The sequence below is a fragment of the Mirounga leonina genome, unplaced genomic scaffold (genome assembly GCF_011800145.1).
Source record: "Mirounga leonina isolate KUSES-001 unplaced genomic scaffold, KU_Mleo_1.0 Mir_175, whole genome shotgun sequence".
NCBI lineage: Eukaryota > Metazoa > Chordata > Mammalia > Carnivora > Phocidae > Mirounga > Mirounga leonina.
Window position 1 is genome coordinate 24,889,681 of NW_023270453.1, and position 17,740 is coordinate 24,907,420.

At 58.5% G+C, this 17,740-nt stretch overlaps 2 protein-coding genes across 2 annotated transcripts in view; one reads left to right on the plus strand and one right to left on the minus strand.

Moving 5' to 3' along the window:
- CUNH16orf96 (chromosome unknown C16orf96 homolog) overlaps positions 1–6,590 on the plus strand; it is a 37,798-nt gene extending 31,208 nt beyond the window's left edge. Inside the window, exons 13-16 of the mRNA XM_035022477.1 lie at positions 225–405; positions 533–635; positions 5,579–5,659; positions 6,190–6,590. Of these exons, the coding sequence (XP_034878368.1) occupies positions 225–405; positions 533–635; positions 5,579–5,659; positions 6,190–6,401 (577 nt within the window). The 3' untranslated portion in view covers positions 6,402–6,590. The remainder of the gene's footprint in view (positions 1–224; positions 406–532; positions 636–5,578; positions 5,660–6,189) is intronic.
- Positions 6,591–12,746: 6,156 nt separating this feature from the next.
- UBALD1 (UBA like domain containing 1) lies at positions 12,747–17,740 on the minus strand. Its single transcript, XM_035022176.1, has 3 exons — positions 17,549–17,740; positions 14,176–14,238; positions 12,747–13,837 (listed from the first exon to the last, which is right to left on the minus strand). The coding sequence occupies exons 1-3, from the start codon at positions 17,666–17,668 to the stop codon at positions 13,484–13,486; spliced, it is 537 nt and encodes a 178-aa protein (XP_034878067.1). The 5' UTR covers positions 17,669–17,740; the 3' UTR covers positions 12,747–13,483.

Below are 17,740 nucleotides of genomic sequence, written 5' to 3' on the forward strand. Positions count from 1 at the left end.
GGCCCCCAGGGGTGGCTGGGTCTGGGGGAGCATAAGACTTGGTTTTCCCTTCTGCCCCGACTGCGCCTGTCCGTATCCACCTGCTAGCCCAAAGTACCCCCCAAACTCAAGCTGGAAGAAATTCCAGTCGTGTCTTGCCACTGGGCGGGCCCTTGGGCCCATCCTGATGCTGCTTTGGGGCAGAGGGTTCTCCCAGCGCCTGCTGTCCTACCTGCTTACCCCAGGGAACACCGGCGGCTACAGCAGCTCCGGGACCTTGGAGACCAGCACAGTAGTCTGGATTCGCTGGGGTCCCAGAAGGACTGGGGCGATGGCCCTGGCAATTTTGCCAACCTCAAGTTCAACTCCTATGACTTGTCAACGCTCTACCCCTACGGGGACCCCGAGGTGTTGGACTATGACACCGTGAGTATGGCATACACCCTGGGCGTGGGTGACCCCGGGGAGGCCGTGCTCTGTCTGCTGATCCTCTGCATGTACCAGAGATGCAGGGGAGGACACTCCCTGACTTGGGGTCCGGGCCATCTAACAGGCTGAGGTGGACATTCTGGGAGTGGACGGGATCCTGTACAAGGGCCGAATGACCAACCAGGATGGGGCACGGCCTTTGACCAGCGTTGAGAAGGAGATGACAGGTGAGAGGTGTCAGGACTTCCTGGGAGCCCGTGTCCTAAATGTCCTGGCTTTGCTGGGGAGGATGAGGAGGTGAAGGCAGGACTCAGAGCTGGCCCCATCCTGGACTGGGGGGTTCTCAAACAGTCACTTGCAGAAATGGGGTTCTACTGTATGCCAGGCACTGCACCAGGCACTGGGGAGGTGGTGGGGAGCAAAGAAAGATGGGCTATCACCCCAGGGTTTCCACACCAGTGGGAGAACCAGACTGTGCGCAAATAACCTGAAGATGAGGCCCCATTGTTTGGAATAGCAGTGAATAGCTGACCTGAGGGGAGGGGCCTGGAGACAAAGGATGCTGGCCTAGGGATGGGTGCCAGTGGCCTCACGAAAGAGGGATGCTGGGCTGGGGATGGGAGAGTTGTGAGAGGGACATCAGTCCAAGAAGAGGCCTCTGATGAGGGAATAGGGGTTAGCTGGCTAAAGAGGCCAGGTGGAAAGAGAGCAGTCCAGGTGGAGGGCATAGCAGGTGCAAAGATCCTGTGGTGGCTGGAAGCCAGGCACAGTTGGAACTCAGGAAAGTGAGTCAACCTGTGGTGGAGATTGGGAAGGGGTTGGGAATGATGAAGAGATGTGCACAGGCCCTGGAGGCTTGTGTCTCAGTGTCCCAGGTAGGGGAGGGTTGGGTTAGTAGGGGACACATGGAATCAGTTATTCTGATTGCTGCAGCTTCAAGGCTCCCGCTCCAGATGGCTCCTACTGGGAACCCCAGTCCTTGGCTCCAGCAGTGGGCCGGCAGTACCAGAAGGGGTACATTCTGTGCACACCCTTCGGGGTTTTCTCCTTCTGGGAAGAGGAATTCTCAGTTTTGCCCTGGGTGGGAGCCATACACTGCCCCATGGCAGGGGGTGAGGGTGACCCTGGAGCCCCAAGGTGGCTGGAGGGTTAAATTCTGCCCATGGTATTCTTCTTCACCCCACATTGTCCTATTGACTGGAGGACGAAATACCAGACGCGTAGGGAAAGGGGACTGTCCAACTGGGGGTGCTGGACAAAGAAAGAAGAGCCCGCGTTAGTGTCCTGGGGTGGCTGCAACAAATGGCCACAAACTGGGGAGCTTGAGACAGCAGAATTTCTCACGGTTCAGGAGACTAGAAGTCCAAAATCAAGGTGTCCCAGGGCTGTGCTCACTCCCAGGGCTCTAGGGGAGGTTCCTTCCTGCTTTTTCCCGCTTGTGGCGGCTCCACGCGTTCCTTGGCTGGTGGCTGTGTCCTTCCAGTCTCCGCCTCCGTCTTCCCGTGGCCTTCCCCCTGTGTCTTCTCTTCTGTCTCCTATAAGGACACTTGTCTCCTTAACTAGGGATGAGCCCAAGATCCTTAATTACATCTGCGAAGGCCCTTTCTCCAAATAGGGTTATATTTATAGGTTCTGGGGGATGTATCTTTTTGGGGACCACCCATCAAGCCAGGAGGGCAGGACACCATCCGAACCCTGCATTCCCCCAGCATGGATCTGGCCCATGTGGCGTTCATGGCTCGTCCCAGACAAGGCTCAGCCCCCGGCAGCAGCTGCTGTTAGGTTAAGCCTCAGGGGTCACCAGGCAGGATAATAACAATGGTGGCTAATATTTAATGAGCCCCAACTTATTGCCAGGCTGGCGCTGCCTCCTTCTTCCGGCAACAAACAGTTGAGGCATTGCACAAGGGCAGCTGGGGGTTGCTGGCTGGAAGTGCACCCTTGGTGGAGGGGCCCTTCTTCCTGCTCAGGCACCAGACAGGGCCCCTCCCCACCCACCTCCCCTGGGCTGTCACCCAGAGGGATGGGGCTTCTCTCCCCACGGCTCATTCATTCTTGAGACCCATGCAGCAAAGCAGGCCTGAATCACAACACCTCAACTGCTTTGTCCTGCTTGGGGACAACAAAGCTTAGAAATCAATCAGAAACCTGCCTGTGGCCAGATCTTTTGACCAGATTGTTCTTATCGCTCATTTATTTACTCGAAAGAACATTCTAATCCAAAACAAGCTCGAAAGCTAAACCTAAATGAGCCCGCATGAGCCCCGCCCCAGGTCCAGCCTGGCCCCCGATGCGTTCGTCTGTTCACATCAGCATCCAGCATGTCCTGCCGTTTACTCAGCCCTTTGCCAGGCCCACAGGGGACACTGAGGGGCAGCTGGGCAGCCTGTGCCCTCCGGATGCTTGCACTGAGTCAGGAGCTCAGGCCAGGGCAGGGGAACGGCTGGTCCCTAGTGAGCCGTGCCCCCGCAGCAGGGGGATGGACGCGCCGAGACAGGTGGTCAGCAGGCTGGACTTTCAGACAAGTGCCCTGGAAGGAAGGCTAAGTTCAGGCAGGACTTGGGTAGGACGGAGAAGGATGTGGCAGGGGCGGGCGCAGGCCTCAGCCCTCCTCACCAGCTCTGGGTGGACTGCCTAAAATGCACACTGCGACCGGGACCCTCCCCAGCTCAGAGCCCATCCCTATGAGTTTCCTATGGCTGCTGTAACTAATTCCCGCAAACCAAGGGGCTTAACCCAAATTTATTATCTTCGTTCTGGAGGTCAGATATCCGAAATGAGTCTTACAGAGATAAAACTAAGCTGTTGGCAGGGCCGGTTCCTTCTGAGGCTCTAGGGGAGACTCTGTTTCCTCCCCGTTTCCACCTGCCAGGGGTCTCGCTCCAACCTCACTTCCGTCCTCACCTCCCCTTCTCTGACTCGGACCCTCTGGCCTCTCTCTTCAGAGCCTTGCGATTACATTGGGCCATCTGGATAATTCAGGGTCCTAGGTTTTAGGGTTTAGGACGGGGACATCTCAGGGGCACTGCCCTCCGAGTCCAGGCTCCTTGGCCAATCTGGCAGGGGGGTGGGGGAGAAGGGGGTGCTTGTCCCCTGTCTGCCCCTCCCTCCAGCATCTCAAAACTGTTTTCCCGTCTGTCAGTGAGCCCAGCTGTCTCCCTCCTCTGGGCCTCTGCCTGTGCTGTGTGCCTGCCTTGAAGACCTGGGGAACCTTTCTCATCTGCCAGAGCTTAGGGTCCCCTCCCATTGAGAGCCTCCCAGCTCCTCGGTTCTGGCTTCTGCAGAGGTGGGCAAGCCGCAGAGGAGGGCCTGGGAGGAGCAGGTGTCCGGGTCAGGTGTCGAGTTCGGGTTCTGACCTGTCGAGTCCAGGGCATCTGTTGGGTCAGAGCTGGGTTTCCAAGCCTCACTGGGTCTCGATTTTGAACCTGTGCCCTGGGCCCACATCCCTCACCTGGCAGGGAAGCAGTGAGACAGTCTCACTGGTCAGCTGGTTGGCCGGTCCTGCCTCAGACCTGTGGAGGGATCCAGGTGCCAACTGGTGATCAGAGCAGGGGCCAGGGAGTATGCCTCAACTGGGCATTTGCTCTTCGCAGAACCCAGGAAGCACACTGGAGCTAGTTCTTAGTTCATATTCAAGGAGCAGTTGATGTAGACCTTGAGACAGAGTTAGGAATGCAAGAGGTTTGGGGTGGGAGGGTTACAAAGAGAGGGGTGAGGAAAGGGAGGGAGCAAGCAGAGACCCTCAGATAGTAAGCAGATCTGATGAGGTCCAGGCCAGCCCTGGGGAGCTGAACAAACACCCCTGTGCTCCCGCCATTGGCCGGAGCTGCTAACAGCCCCTGAGGTGCCAACAGGTGAGACTTGACTCCTTTTGCTCCTGCGGCTGAACAGCGAGTTCTTCCTTAAAAGGGAATTTGTATAGCTGACCCTGCTGCCGAAAGGCCCTGGTCACTCAGCTGGTCATTCCCAAGCCCTTATTGGCTCCAGGTTTACTTTAGATACCACTGGGGAGACCCGATGTGGACAAAATAAAGTTATTGCCCCCTTAGAGTTTTTACCCCATGAGAGACCATAAGATATAAACTCAATAAATAATTCAGTGAGTAGGATGAAACATGGGAGTGAGGGAGAGGATGACCACTTGAGCTAAAAGACTCTTTAAAGAAAGGACATTCGAAGTGGGAATTGTCAGGACACCCAGGGAAGGACATAGTGCCCGGGCAGAAGGAACAATCCGGTGTCCTTCATGGGAAGGAGCTCGGTGCCCCTGTAACTCGTCTTGAAGGGCAGGCCTGGGCTCTCATCCGCATCTTCACTCTCACGGCCTCTGCCCCACCCCCACGGTCCCACCTCTTCTTGTGCAGCCTTTGGTCTGGGTGGCCGGTCATGGAGATTCTGGGCTGGACATGGAGAAGGGGATGCCTTGGGTTCAAAAGTGAAGGATGGAGGGCACCTGGGTGGCTCAGTTGGTTAAGCGACTGCCTTCGGCTCAGGTCGTGATCCTGGAGTCCCAGGATCGAGTCCCGCATCGGGCTCCCTGCTCAGCGGGGAGTCTGCTTCTTCCTCTGACTCTCCCCCCTCTCATGCTCTCTCTCTCATTCTCTCTCTCTCAAATAAATAAAATCTTTAAAAAATTAAAAAAAATTTTTTTAAATGGTGGGGCACCTGGGTGGTTCAGTCTGCCTTCGGCTGGGGTCATGATCCCGGGGTCTTGGGATGGAGCCCCGCATCAGGCTCCCTGCTCAGCGGGGAGCCTGCTTCTCCCTTTCCCTCTGCTGCTCCCCCCTGCTTGTGCGCGCGCTCTCTCTCTCCGTCAAATAAATAAAATCTTTAAATAAATAAAATCTTTAAATAAATAAATGGTTAATTTTGTGGTATGTGGCTTTTACTTCAAAAAAAAAAATTCACACACACAATGAGGGACGGAAAGGTGGGGGCGGGGGCACAGTGGTGGTCTGGCCTCAATGGGAATATCTATGCCTTGAGAAACCGTAGACTCGGAAAGGTGGGAGGAGTCTTCCGCAAAGGCTGGGCGGCAGGTGTGTGGAGGGGCGGGTCTGGGGAAACAGTGAAGGGGCCTTTGCGGGATGGGGCGGGGCCTCTGGGAGGGGGCGGGACTCTGCAAGAGCTCTCACCCGGTCCTGTCTCGTCCCCTTTCTTTTTGGCGAAGCTGTGAAGATTCCGCACCCCCCAACTCGAAACCTGTATGATCGTGAACGCCCGAGTAACTTTTATGGTTCCATCTACCCCCGTGAGTACCTGCCCTCCTCACTCCCTGGCCCAGCTGGGATTCTGGCAGTGTCTCTGGTGCCTCCCAGTCCCAGCCTGGGGCTCTGAGACCTGCCCCACCTCATGAGTCTCTCACCTGCTCTATGTCAGGGCTCAAGAAGGCCCCTTGAGTGGCCCCCACCCAGCACCCGCTCCCTGGCCAGGGCCTCCAGCTATCCTGGGCTCCTAGTTTACCCTTCAGTGGGGCTTCCTGGCCCGGGTGCCAGTCCCAGGGGTCGAGGCCCGATGTCTGTCCGCAGGTGTCTAGCTAGCTGCAGGGATGGGATCAGGAGCCCATTCATTCTGCCTGGGGCCCCATGAGCCAGGCTAGGGGGACTCCTCGGAGTCCTCTCACCATGCACCAGGCATCTGCGGGAGCACTTTCTCCCTTGTGTCCTTAGCCCTGCTCTCCAGGCTGACTGTGGAGCTGGGGCACAGCACCCCCCCCCCCCCCCCCCCCCCCCCGCCGGGCATGTTCCTGGGACACATCACCGACTTTTCTGCCCCTCCCAGCCCTGCACCCCCACGCCAGCTCGGCTGCCTTAGGCCCCCCGCCTACGACACCAGCTCGGCCTCCATCGCTGCCGCCCCTGCCACTGCTCCCCCCACTGACGCCATCCGGGCGGGACCCCCAGCAGGCCCCAGGGCCCGCCCGGCACTCAAGGGCTCTGCGCCTCGAGTCCCGAGCCAGCATGCAGCCCTCCGAGGAGCCCACCAATCCGTGAGCCCTGCGTCCCGCGCCCCTACCGCCTGTCCTCTCCCCCTGCCCACAGAGACTGGGCCCTGAGCCTGGCCTGAGGGGGGTGCAGGGGCCCTGGACGTGGGGGAGGGGCCTCCATAAGGGAATCATTTTGACCCAGGGGCTAGTTTAACTCATGCATATAAATACAACACAATCCTTCTTATCCTACACTTCCTGGAGCACATAGCTTTATAAATTGAATTTTTCACTAAGCCAATATAATTCCTTGACCAGTTTTCAATACAACAGCTAACATGCTTTTAAAAACAATCACTTTCCTTTTTATTTTGCTGAAATGACTCTATCAGAATCAGTTCCAGTTACAGCTACTGCCCACGGACGTTTTCTTTGGGGGCCATTGTTTCTAACAAGACCAATTTTCTCACGGGAACCAAATTTTACTGTGTGCATCTTTTTTTTTTTTTTTATTTCATGTTGATTATTCCCACCAGTAATTACGGTTATGAATTGGATATTTTTAAAACCTGATTGTTTATATTTACTTTTTTGGCCAATCCATGAGGAACTTGGAGCAGCGGCCCTGGAATATTCCAGGACTGCTCTCTCCCACCAAGGGCTGGAATCCCGCACGCCTGTTTGATGTCCTTCTGGTTCCCGTGCTAACTGCCTGTGCACTTGGTGGAATAAAGAGCTGACCAGGAGGTCATAATGTCCTGATATGGCCATTTAGTGGGCAGCTGCCACCGGGCATGCATGCTTGATTTCTTCCCCTTAGGCAGCTTGTTCCTCCTTCTCCCTGTCAACTTCTCTCCCTCTTCCTCTCCATTCCCCGGCTCTGTCTGGTTGTGTCCTCTATGCTTTTTGAACTTCTGACATGTCTACACATTACACAAAGTCTAAAAAATTTCCCTCTGCTTGGTTTTGGGACATGATTCTACCCGCCCCCGCCCCTGGTAACATCCACTAGAGGCCCCTGGGACTGCCAGGTGGGTAAGGGAGTTGGAGGGGGGTGAGTTGCCCAGGGGTCCGCCAAGGGGGAGCCAGGGAGCTGGCATGGAGGAAGATGCCCAGCCTGGCGGCCATCAGAGTTCAGGAACACTGCGTGCCTACCCCCTTCCTAATGGTCCCCTGGCGCTTTCCCCAGTTCCTCATTGGTGACCACTCCCAGACCCTGACTTCTCTTTTCTTTCTCCAAGGACTGTGTCTAAATGAGGCCAAGCTTTTCCTAACCCAGGCAACTTACCTGTTCAAGATGCCTTAGGGAGCGCTGGCTGGTGCAGTCCTGGACCCCGCACCCACCCCCGTATCACAGATGAGTATTTTTGGCAACTTCTCCCCAGAATAAAATCTTTCACTTTTTGACTGTGGATGAGGGTGACTGGCCTGGTGCCCTCTTTAGAGGGTAGCCTTGTCTGCCCCACGTGGGTGAGTGGACCTGCTGGTCCCTACTCAGGCCCCCACCCCAGGGTCAGCCTCCCAGAGCCACCAGCCAGAACCACCATGGCTGAGTCCCAGTAGAGAATCAACAGCAGACATTCTTGCCTCTGCTACATTTTCCACCATGGCAAAGTGTCCCGAGGTGCCTTAGCCCTATGTTCTGAGGACAGGGGTGGTGGTGTGAGCTGCCCAGGTTTGCTCAGGGAGGCCTCAGCTCTCCAGCCCCTGGCCAGTAGCTGTCCTCCTTGGGTGCTGTACATGGGTATGAGGGCCCCAACTTCCTTCCACCGCCTCCCACGGCAGGAAAGGGAGGTGTGGCCCGGGCTCAGGTGAAGAATCCCATGTCAGGCTTATCCCCTGCAGCCCTGACCCTTGGGCACCCACACACATCCAGGCTCGATTTTCAGACCCTCCTATCCATCCCCAGTCGCCCCTCAAAGCTGCCTTCCCAGCCATTTTTCAGTTTTACAAAGGGAATCCAACCAATCGAGTTGGTTCCTGCAGCCCAGGCATTGAGGAGTGAGGCCCAGGTAGGTGACTGTGTAACCATTTGCATTAGGACAGGCTCCTCAGAGTTTAGGAAGGTGGGGAAAACCACCAGCAGCCAGCCAGGAACAGTGTCAGAAGACAACAGTCCTGTTCCCCATAGAAGTTGTGGGGGAACAAGCTGGCCTTTGGCCTGGTCCCAGATGGGAGCTGCAGGCAGAATCCTTGCCCCTCCAGATTCCAGCCCCAGAGGGTGGGGTCTGCAGGAAGCTGGGGGGGAGGTGCTGCACCGACCCCCAGGCAGGTGCCTCAGGAAGGTAGCCCACCCTCTCCCAGCAGGGAAATGTGCTTGGGGAGCAGACAGAACCAGGATGGGGTCCGCAGAGTGGGAATTTCAGAAGGTCCTGGGTCCAACCTCCTCCTTTGCCAGGGGGACATGGCTCCTGGCCTGTGACAGCAGCAGTGTCAGGCTGGACAGGGGGTAAGGTGACCAACCGTCCCAGATCTGCCTGGCTCATGGCTTCAGCAGGATCCACAGGAACCCACCCCACTAGCATGTGCAGCTCTTGTTCCCCAGGAGAAATGGCCTTGGGAAGAGCAGAGGTCGGCCAGCAGGCTCCCAGCACCTCAGGCTGTGCTGGTGACACGGCCTTGGCCATCCTGGGACTGGGTAAGAGTGGTTATTCTGAGGTGCATCTGAAACACACAAATTGCCCAAACAGAAGCTGTGGCTAAGCAACCAGAGACCCTTCCAAATGCTGGAATTGGCAATAGCCTTGCTTCAAAAGACTTCCTTTTGTCCAGCCCAGGCAGCCTCCCCAACACTGACCCTGGGAAGTAACCAGACTCAAAGCTCGCATCTGTCCTCAGATAAGTCCTGCTATAAAAGCCCCTCAGAGACTTCCAGAGCCATGGTGGCCCTGCCCACTGCCGGGTTTGGGGGCCAGCCTTGGGGACAGCGTGGTTTTCTGTTGCCGGCCACAATGTGTTCTCAGAGAGCCCTCGAAAGACCCTGGGGATCCTTAGCGGCCCTGGGAGTGTCCACTTCAAGAGAATCTTGGAGAACAAGCCCTTCTCTTTTGAAAGCTGTCTGAAGGGGAGCCCTGCCTGCCCGCAGAAAGCGTTTTAGAGTCTCCATTCATCCACCAGCTGCCCCCCTCCAACCCACGGAGCAGGCCTTTCACTTGTGAAGCTCTTCCTGGTGAAAAACAAGGTCCCTCCAGATTCCGACCGACTTGGAGACAGGAACTGGACACACACGTCTGTGGCCAGTGGAGTGGCCTGGCTGACTAGGGGCAGGCTGGCTGTGTCCCCACTGTGACGGTCCGTTTCAGCCAGCTGCAGCTGCGGCCTTGCAGGAACCTGGGCCAGCTGTTACAAATGTCCAAGGTGAGCCAGAAGTGAGGCTTTTCGTGCAAACTCTCATTTTAAAGTGTTGGTAGACCATTCAGAAAGACATGGAACGTGAATGCAAGCCCAGCAGCATATGTCAGGGCACTAGGCGTTTGCAAACCCCTAAGTTAGTACGCTCAGGTGTTTTAACAGCAGACTGGAAAGACACACCCACTGCCTGTCACCTGGGGAAGCCAGACCTTCATCCCACACGCTGCCACGTCCAGTCTTCAGAAATGAGAGCTCAAATCGTCCTTTCAAGCAATGTCACGGATGCAAATGGTGTTTAGAGCAGAACTTTGGAAATGGTCATTTGAGCTCAAGTCCGGCAGGCAGGTAGGGGGTGACCATGCCCAGAAGAGGCTGCACTTTGAAGTAACAAGGCCAGTTTCCCGTGTGTGCTGCTGGGGTAGCTCCCAGGAGGCGCTGAGATCAAGGACAGCTGAGGATGGCGGTCTCTTCCCTTCCGTTCATGCACCAGCACCTTTGCTTTCCAGCCATTTTACACCCTAATGTGTAATAGATGGTTACTAACTCCTTCAGCCTTGAGTCTGAGCTTCCAGCCTTAGGGAAGTTGAGGAAGGTTCCAGGTTCTCTGTTCCCAGCTCTGCCTCCCCCTCAAGTTTGTCTGGCCTGCTTTTGCAGCCTTTCCCCTGGTCTGAGCATCTCAGACCAGGAGCTCCCAGCACACCTGACAGGGCCTCTGCATTTGCTGGGAAGTTAGGGGAGTCCCCAGCCCCAGCTCTGGCCCTGCTCTCTGCCCCCTCCTTGCTTACGGCACTGATGAAAAATCAGATTCCTGGGCCCTCCTCCAGAGCAGTTGCCTCAAGCACCCAGGGGACCCTTATGCCCTACAAGTTTGGGGTCATGAGTCTGGTGGCTCCCGGTCACTGGGAGGCACGAGTGCCCGGCTCCTGCCTCACAAACACCTGGGAGTTGAGTAACAGTTCTGACATACAGTTGGCGTTCTCTAAAGTTCACCTTTTCAAGGTATATGATTAAGTGGTTTTTATTCTGAAGTTGATCAACCAGTATCCTGTGGAACGTTTAAAATAATACTGTCAGGGCTTCTCCCTTGGGACTCTGATGCCATGGGATCTAGGAGTCTGTGGTTTGTCTTTTTACGGAGCTCCCCGGAGGCTCTGCTGTGCAGCCAACTATGGGAACCTGGGTTTAGGGGACATTTTGCCATGTCTACAGATACTTCCGGTTGTCACAACTGGGGGATGCTACTGGCATGTAGTGGGTGGGGGCCAGGATGCTGGCCAGTATCCCAGAGCACATGACACCTCATGGCAGACAGTAATCCAGCTCCAAATATCCACAGTGCCCAGGCTGGAAACCCAGGACCTACAGGAACCTCAAGTCCTTTCCAGCCTGATGTGATCACCTGAGGCCTCCAGGCCAGCCCATGGCGACCCCCAGACACAGAAGTGCACCTCACCTCCAACAGATCAGCACTCAGTAGAGATGTTGTGTAGGGACACCTCTCAACGTGGAGCATGAGGTCCTCCATCTTACAAAACTCTGAGTAGCAAGACTGGCTTATTTACAGGCCCCCCGCTGGCCTGCCCCGGGGTTGAGCCTCTGCCTCCAGGAGTGCAAATTCTCAATGGTGCACGGTCTCGTCGTCTCTCACACACACACCACCCAGTCATCTGCTCACTGGGACAACCCAGGCACACGCACCCCTACAGAGCTGAGAACCCACAAACACATACTTGCCTCTGCAGCTCTCCTGCCGCTCGAGGGGGGCTGTGTGGCAGTTATCTGCGCATTTTCTCCCATCAGAAGGCTGTGAAGATTCAGGAGGCTCAAGACACCCTCACCCTGCCCCGCCCCTCCCTCCCTCCCCTCTCCACAAGAACTCCTCACAGAGCTGTCGTTCGTTCTCCTGGAGGAAGGCCAGGAAGGCTGCTGGAAGGGGGGGGGGGGGGCGGTTCAAGGTGAGGACACGATTGCAGGACAGAAACAACAGCTGGAGCAGGGCCCAGTGGTCTTCAGTAACAGCCAGAGAGCAGAGTCGTCCCCTGAGCCTGTCCAGGGTCCAACAGGGTGGAGACAAAGCTGAAGCCAGGTAGTGGCTTGGAGAACACCCAACACAGGAGCATCCTCATCAGAAGACCCAGCCCCATCCCTGGAAGCAAGGGCAGGACCGCCAGTGGGGAGCGCAGAGATGTCAGTCAAGCAGGAGACTTTCTGAAATAGAAGAAACTCTCCAACCCAGGTGTCATCCGCAGAAGACCAAGGTGCCTGGTGGGCGCCGGACAGGTGATCCTAAGTTAGAGAGTGAGGTCCGCCTGTACTGAAGGTTGGGCAGAGACCTTGGCCTCCCTCCTTCCCCAAAACCCAGCCCCTCACAAGAGGTACAAGGCTGAGGCTGCCCCAGGAAGCCCCTTTCCCAGCAAGGGCAGCTGCCGGTGGGGGGGTGGGGGTGCGCAGAGTGGGGCACCCCTGGCTTCTCCCTTGGGGTGAGAGCAGATGTCTGCCTCAGCCCAGCTCCAGAGGAGCCCAGGATCCTATCGCTCCTAGGTTGCCAGTCTCCTTAGTGACCAAAGGTTTGAGCTGCAGGTTGGACTCTGCCCTGGGCTCGTCCTGTTCCTGTCACAAGCCCCCACTGGCTCTGCACAGAGGTTGGCTATGTGCACCTCCCCAGGGGGAGGGCCCTGCCCTACTCGGCATGTCTGTTGGGAGGTTGGGCCTGCAGAGTCCAGCCTGTAGCCAGCCATTGGGACCCTAAGACACAAAGAAAGGTCCTGTGTGAGACTCAAGCAGACGGGAAGGCAGTTGTTAGCCCTGGAGGTCAGGATCAGTCCAGCCTGACTGGGGAAGGATGGGCAGGAGGCAGGGATTCTGGGAACACAGGCCAGAAACTAACTTCATGGGAAGAGCCTTGGATGGGCAGAAAGGTTCCAGAGCCATGTTGTGGTTGAAAGACAGCAGCAGACAGGAACCGTGTGGAGCCAGGCGGGACTGGGGGTGCCCTGCCTCTCCACATGGAGCTAGCCGGCAGCAAAGCTCAGGATGTGAGGCAAGACCACAGAGCCTGGTGGTGGTTTGAACTCTTTCTTCTGTTAAAAGGGGGAATTGAAAGGGTGTGAGGTACCCCCGGGCTCTGGGGGAGGCATGCAGGCAGCCCCAGCAGGCAGGCGCTGGGGAATGGGTGGGAAGAGTCCTGGAGTTTCCCACAATTCTTTTCTGTGCAGGGAACAGCAAGGCTGGCTGACAAGGGGGCGGGAGAGAGGCAGGGCCCTGGGGAGAGGGGTGGCGGGCAAGGGGCTTGGGGGCTCACTCTAACATGCAAAGTCCAGCTGCCCCATAAACTAGGTTGCTTCTTGGAGAGCGACATACATATAAATACAGACACAGCTACACACACACATGCGGAGAAGGCTCTGCATTCCCAAGGGTGGGGATCTAGGCCTGCTGGCCCCCAAGGAGCTCCAAGACAGGAGCCAGCCAAGTCTCCGCTGCTGTGGCGATTCTCCGCAGCCCCCTGGGCTGGGGCAGGGCGAGCAAGTCCTCTGGGGAAGGCTGCTTGTTCTCTGAAGTTCTGTCCACCAGCACCAAGACAACTCTGAACCAAATCCATGCAAGGTGGGTGCCCCGTGCCTGCGCATCCATGTCTGTGCGCGGGCAGCCTGTGTGCTGGCACCAAGGTCCAGTCTCTCCCCTCCAGGGCTCCGGGGAATGGGGGGTGCAGACAGAGGAGGGTGAAGGGGGCCCACAGAGACATCCTCTCCCCCGCCCCACAGGGTCCTGGCCTCCGGGAGGGGGGAGGGGCCTCCCTTATCTCTCGGCCTCCATGGCAGGGTGGGCCCTTGGTTCTGAAGTGGCCTGCTGGGGGGCCAAGGGTGGCCAGTCTGACGCTGGGGAGGGAGGTGCCGGAGTCCACAGGGGCGGCTGCTGCAGCTGGTGGTGCTGTGGCCCCCCTGGGGGCGAGGCCGCAGTCGGCCAGCTGGGGGCCGCGAAGCTGCCGGTGGCGGCGTGGGGGAAGTGCGGCGGGGGGGACGTGGCCGTGGCGGCCATTGGGCTACCACTGCCACCACCGTGAAAGCTCTCGGAAGCCTTGAGACGGGAAAACATGGTGAGGGCATCAGGGAAGTTGGGGGGCGTGGCAGGGGTGTTGGCAGGAGTGCACATCTGTGGGGGGAAAACAAGAGAGGGTGGGGTGAGCACCCCTTTGTGGGAGGGCCCCTGGCCTCCAGCTGCCTCCGAGGAGGAGACACACACTCAGCCACTGTGCGGAGCTTCTGGGCCTCTGCGCTGGCTGCGTCCTGGCTCCGCGAGACAGTCCACTAGCTCGGGGCTCACAGAGGGAAGGCACAGCCGAGACGGGCCGGCCCACCACACCCCCGGGCAGTCTCCAAGGAGGACCCTCCGCAGCGAGAGCCACTGCAGCTTCCCCGGGGGAACGAGGCTGCCCTGCCCTGGACCAGGAGCACCCCCTCTCTCCACCCCTGGGGCCGCAGGACACTTACCATCTGGTGGTGGTGGTGGCTGTAGGGGATATTGGTCTCCTGGAAAAAGGCGCTAAGAGCCGTCTGTGGAAAGAAGGCCCAGATTTAATTACCTTCAGGCCCCTGTTTCCAGAATCTCTGGGGCTTGGTGCGGCCCTGGGCCTGGCTACAGAGCAGAAGTGAATGTTAGGAGCGTGCCTGTCACCCCCCAAGGAGGCGCTACAGACTCCCGGGCAGGCCGGCCTCTAGCTCCGCACACACCTAATGTGGTCACTGTGACCTCGGGAGCAGAGCAGGCAGCACCCTCTCCCGGTCTCACAGGGAAAGACTGAGATTCTAGCCTGACTGTCACCAACTCCATGGGTGGCAACTCCTTCATCTGAGCCTCAATTTCCTCATCTGTGAGCCAGGGGATAGCAAAGACTCCCAGATGTTAAGTCTATGACCCGCCTGCCCCTCTCCTTGGCTGGCCACAGGAGCCTGCCATGATCTGGGCCTCAGTTTCTCCATCTGCACCACAAGGAGACTGGGCTGGGTGGTTTCCTGATTCCCCTCCCCGGCTGCAATAACCTGAGATCCACATTCCACCTGGGAGAGCCAGAATTACGTAGGATGGTCTGGGTTTTGCACTCGCTGCCCCACTCGCCCAAGCCTCCCTTGGAATGTTCTTAAGGTGCAGAGCAGGAGGATGGCAGAAGGGGGTCTGCACCCAGGGTGGTGAGAAGGGGAGTGGGAAAGGAGGCAGAGAGCAGGTCTGTGCCAGACAAACTCATGTGGAGGCCCTCGGGGACTGGCAAGAGGGGGGCTCCAGGAGCCCGAGGGAGGTGCTGCATTTGGTCTGTCCTGGCCAGGGGCCTGCAGGAGGGGTGCTGAGGAAAATAAGGGAGCCAGCTACTCTTGCAAAAGTGCTGGGTGAGGGAGTATGTGCCAAGTCCCAGGCCCAGCCCCAGCTGCCCTCCTTTGCCACCCCTTTAGGTTCCCTGCCCCCCAAACCCAGCCCAATCCCCTGCCCGCCCCCAGCACAGCCAGACCAAGCTGGCTCCCAGGGCTTGCCCTGGGGGTTTGCTTTTTTTTTAGATTCAGATGAATTTTTCTGGGAATTTCCTGCTGGAGATTTCCTACCCCAGTGTCCCCAAACAGGGTGTGGGAACGGGCTGGGGTTAAGTACCTCCTCAGGACTCCCTCCCACCTGGGAGCCCCAGGCGACGCACCCAAACCATTCCTTCCCAACAGCAGATCCAAAGGCCACCTGAGTGAGAATTCCAGTGAGAACATTCTGCTGCCTTAAAGCACCACCACTTAAAACACACAGGTCCCCTTCCCCCTGCAGCCGCCTGACCTCATTAACACCTGAATCACAAAGGTAAGACCCAAAAACACGGCCTTTGGCTGGGTCAACCCTCAGCCGGTGAGCCTGCTGGGGAGGTTACAGTAGGGGAAGGGTAGCCCTGAGGAACCCCTCACTCACTTTCATGCAAGGACCTACGGTTTGGGGGTTCACATCCCATTTTCACCTTAAGTGAACCTCCCTAGTATCCATATCCTCCATTTTACACTTGTGAAACAGACTCAGGGAGCCCAGAGCATATGGCTCCTACCCCAGGGGCTCACCAGAGCTACCAAGTCTGCAGGCCGCTCCTGCCCCTCTTGGGGACAGAGTTTTCCCCAGCATTTCAATCCTCAAAGCTACATTTTAATTCGCATGATGGAGTGACACCAACCCGGGCTGAGAGACAGTGCAGCAGGTGCCGGGCTCTGTGCTGGGCTGAGAGTCCAGACATGCAAAGGCTTACCACCAGACACCTGCCTGCCCAGCCCCAGGCAGGGAGGGAACCATGTATGCAGATGTGGGACTCAAGCAAACTGCCATGAATGTGGTTTTACAAGTTTTGCCACATCTCGCCTTTGAGACAAACAGGCTGATTAGGGAGCTTCCTGCAGGGTGGGGCTGCAGGCCCTGCAGAGGGTGGGGGGGTGGGGGTTGGAGGGAGTGGCCATTCACTTCTTAGAGGTCAACTCCCACACTGGAGGTGCAGAGAAAACTGAGGCCAGAGGAGGGAAGGGACCTGCCCAGAGCGAGCAGCCTCCCATCTTGGGGTGTGAGAACCACAAAGGATCAGCGGTCCCTCCTAAAAGCTCTGGTAGATGTTGGTGAGCAAAGATCCCCCTGGCTGGACAGGCCAGGGCTCCCCCAGGCTGTCCAAACCTTTGGGCTGGAATTCTGATCCCCATCCCATTCTCAGGAAACTGCGCCCTGGAATCCCCTGGCTCACTGTCCCCTCAGCAGGCCCAAACACCTTTCCTGGGATGGCTCCCCATCAGGAAACCAGGCCCCTGGGCCTTGGCTGGGCACAGACACTGGCTGGGCTGTGACCTTACACCTGTGAGGGGTGGAGCTCAAGGACTCTGGCCTCTTTCCTAGATACTACCCTGGGTTATTTCTGGGGCAGTTGAGCTAGGCAAAGCCAAGTGGCCTCTTGGCAGCACAAGCCGTGGGCACTAGTGCCCTATGGGTCAGGGAGGCCTGCCCAGCTGACTGGAAGCTACTGAGCCATGTAAACCACGCCGTGCACTGTGCAGGTAGATTCTCCTGCCAGCACGGAGGCGGCCACCTGGGCACGCCTCTGGGGCGGGGTGCACAGATGCACACCCCCAGCTGTAGTGTGGGGTCCAACACAGCACCGGTACACTCGTGTGTGTACACGCGTGGGCACCATCTGCAAAAACGGCGACGTGTGTGTACACGGAACACACACAGCCCGCACCCGCGCGCCGGGTGGACTGCGTGTTTACACACACGCCAACATGCCCACACGTAGCGTGGCGCGTGCGTAAATACAAACGCACATGTACGTGGACACAGGCGCCACCGAGCTGCCCACCGGGCACGCACACCCTCAGACCCACTCGCGCGGGGCGCCTCTCGCTGGCCCCGGGGCTCCCGCCCCACCCCACGGCTCCCGAGATGGGGGCGGCGCGCGGTCCCGGCCCGGGGCGTCCTCCTTCCGGCCGCCTGCCAACTGTCCGTCCGGGCCGCGGCACCGCCCCGCCCTGCCGTTACCCGAACAAAAGAGGGGGGGTCCCTGCATCCCGACTGCCCGGGGACGCAGGGGGGGGGATTCGGGGTGCCGGCGGGGGCGGGCCGCCCCTTCCCCCCACCCCGCGCGGGCGGCGTTTCCGGGGGCCGCGTAGACGCGGCCGCGACACCCGGCCGGACCCGCACGCCGCGTGTGCGCGCTGAGGCCCGGCCGCCGGAGCGCGCGGCCGTCGGGACACCTGGCCGAGTGCGCGGCCCCGGCCCGGGCGCAGCGCGCACCGGCACGTGTCCACACCGTCTCGCACACGCGCGGTTGGCGGGAGGGACCCGGACCCCGACCCCGGCCCGGCCGCGCACCTCGAACTGCCAGTGGGCCGCCTGCAGCAGCTGCTTCGCCTGGTCGGCCGCACAGCCCGCCGTCAGCACGAACTGGTTGATCATGACCTGGTGCTTGAGCTCGTCCATGTTCACGGACATGGCGCCGCCGCCGCGCTGCCCGCTGCCTCCCGCCGCCGCGCTCCTCCGCCTCACGCGTCCACCATTAGCGAG

Bases quoted from the DNA above. Each gene is read 5' to 3' on its own strand.
- UBALD1 (XM_035022176.1), bottom strand. From the start codon at position 17,668: ATGTCCGTGAACATGGACGAGCTCAAGCACCAGGTCATGATCAACCAG. The intron at 14,239-17,548 runs GTGCGCGGCCGG...TTCTTTCCACAG, and splicing joins CGGCCCACTGGCAGTTCGAG to ACGGCTCTTAGCGCCTTTTT. The intron at 13,838-14,175 runs GTAAGTGTCCTG...TTCCCCCCACAG, and splicing joins GCCACCACCACCACCAGATG to ATGTGCACTCCTGCCAACAC.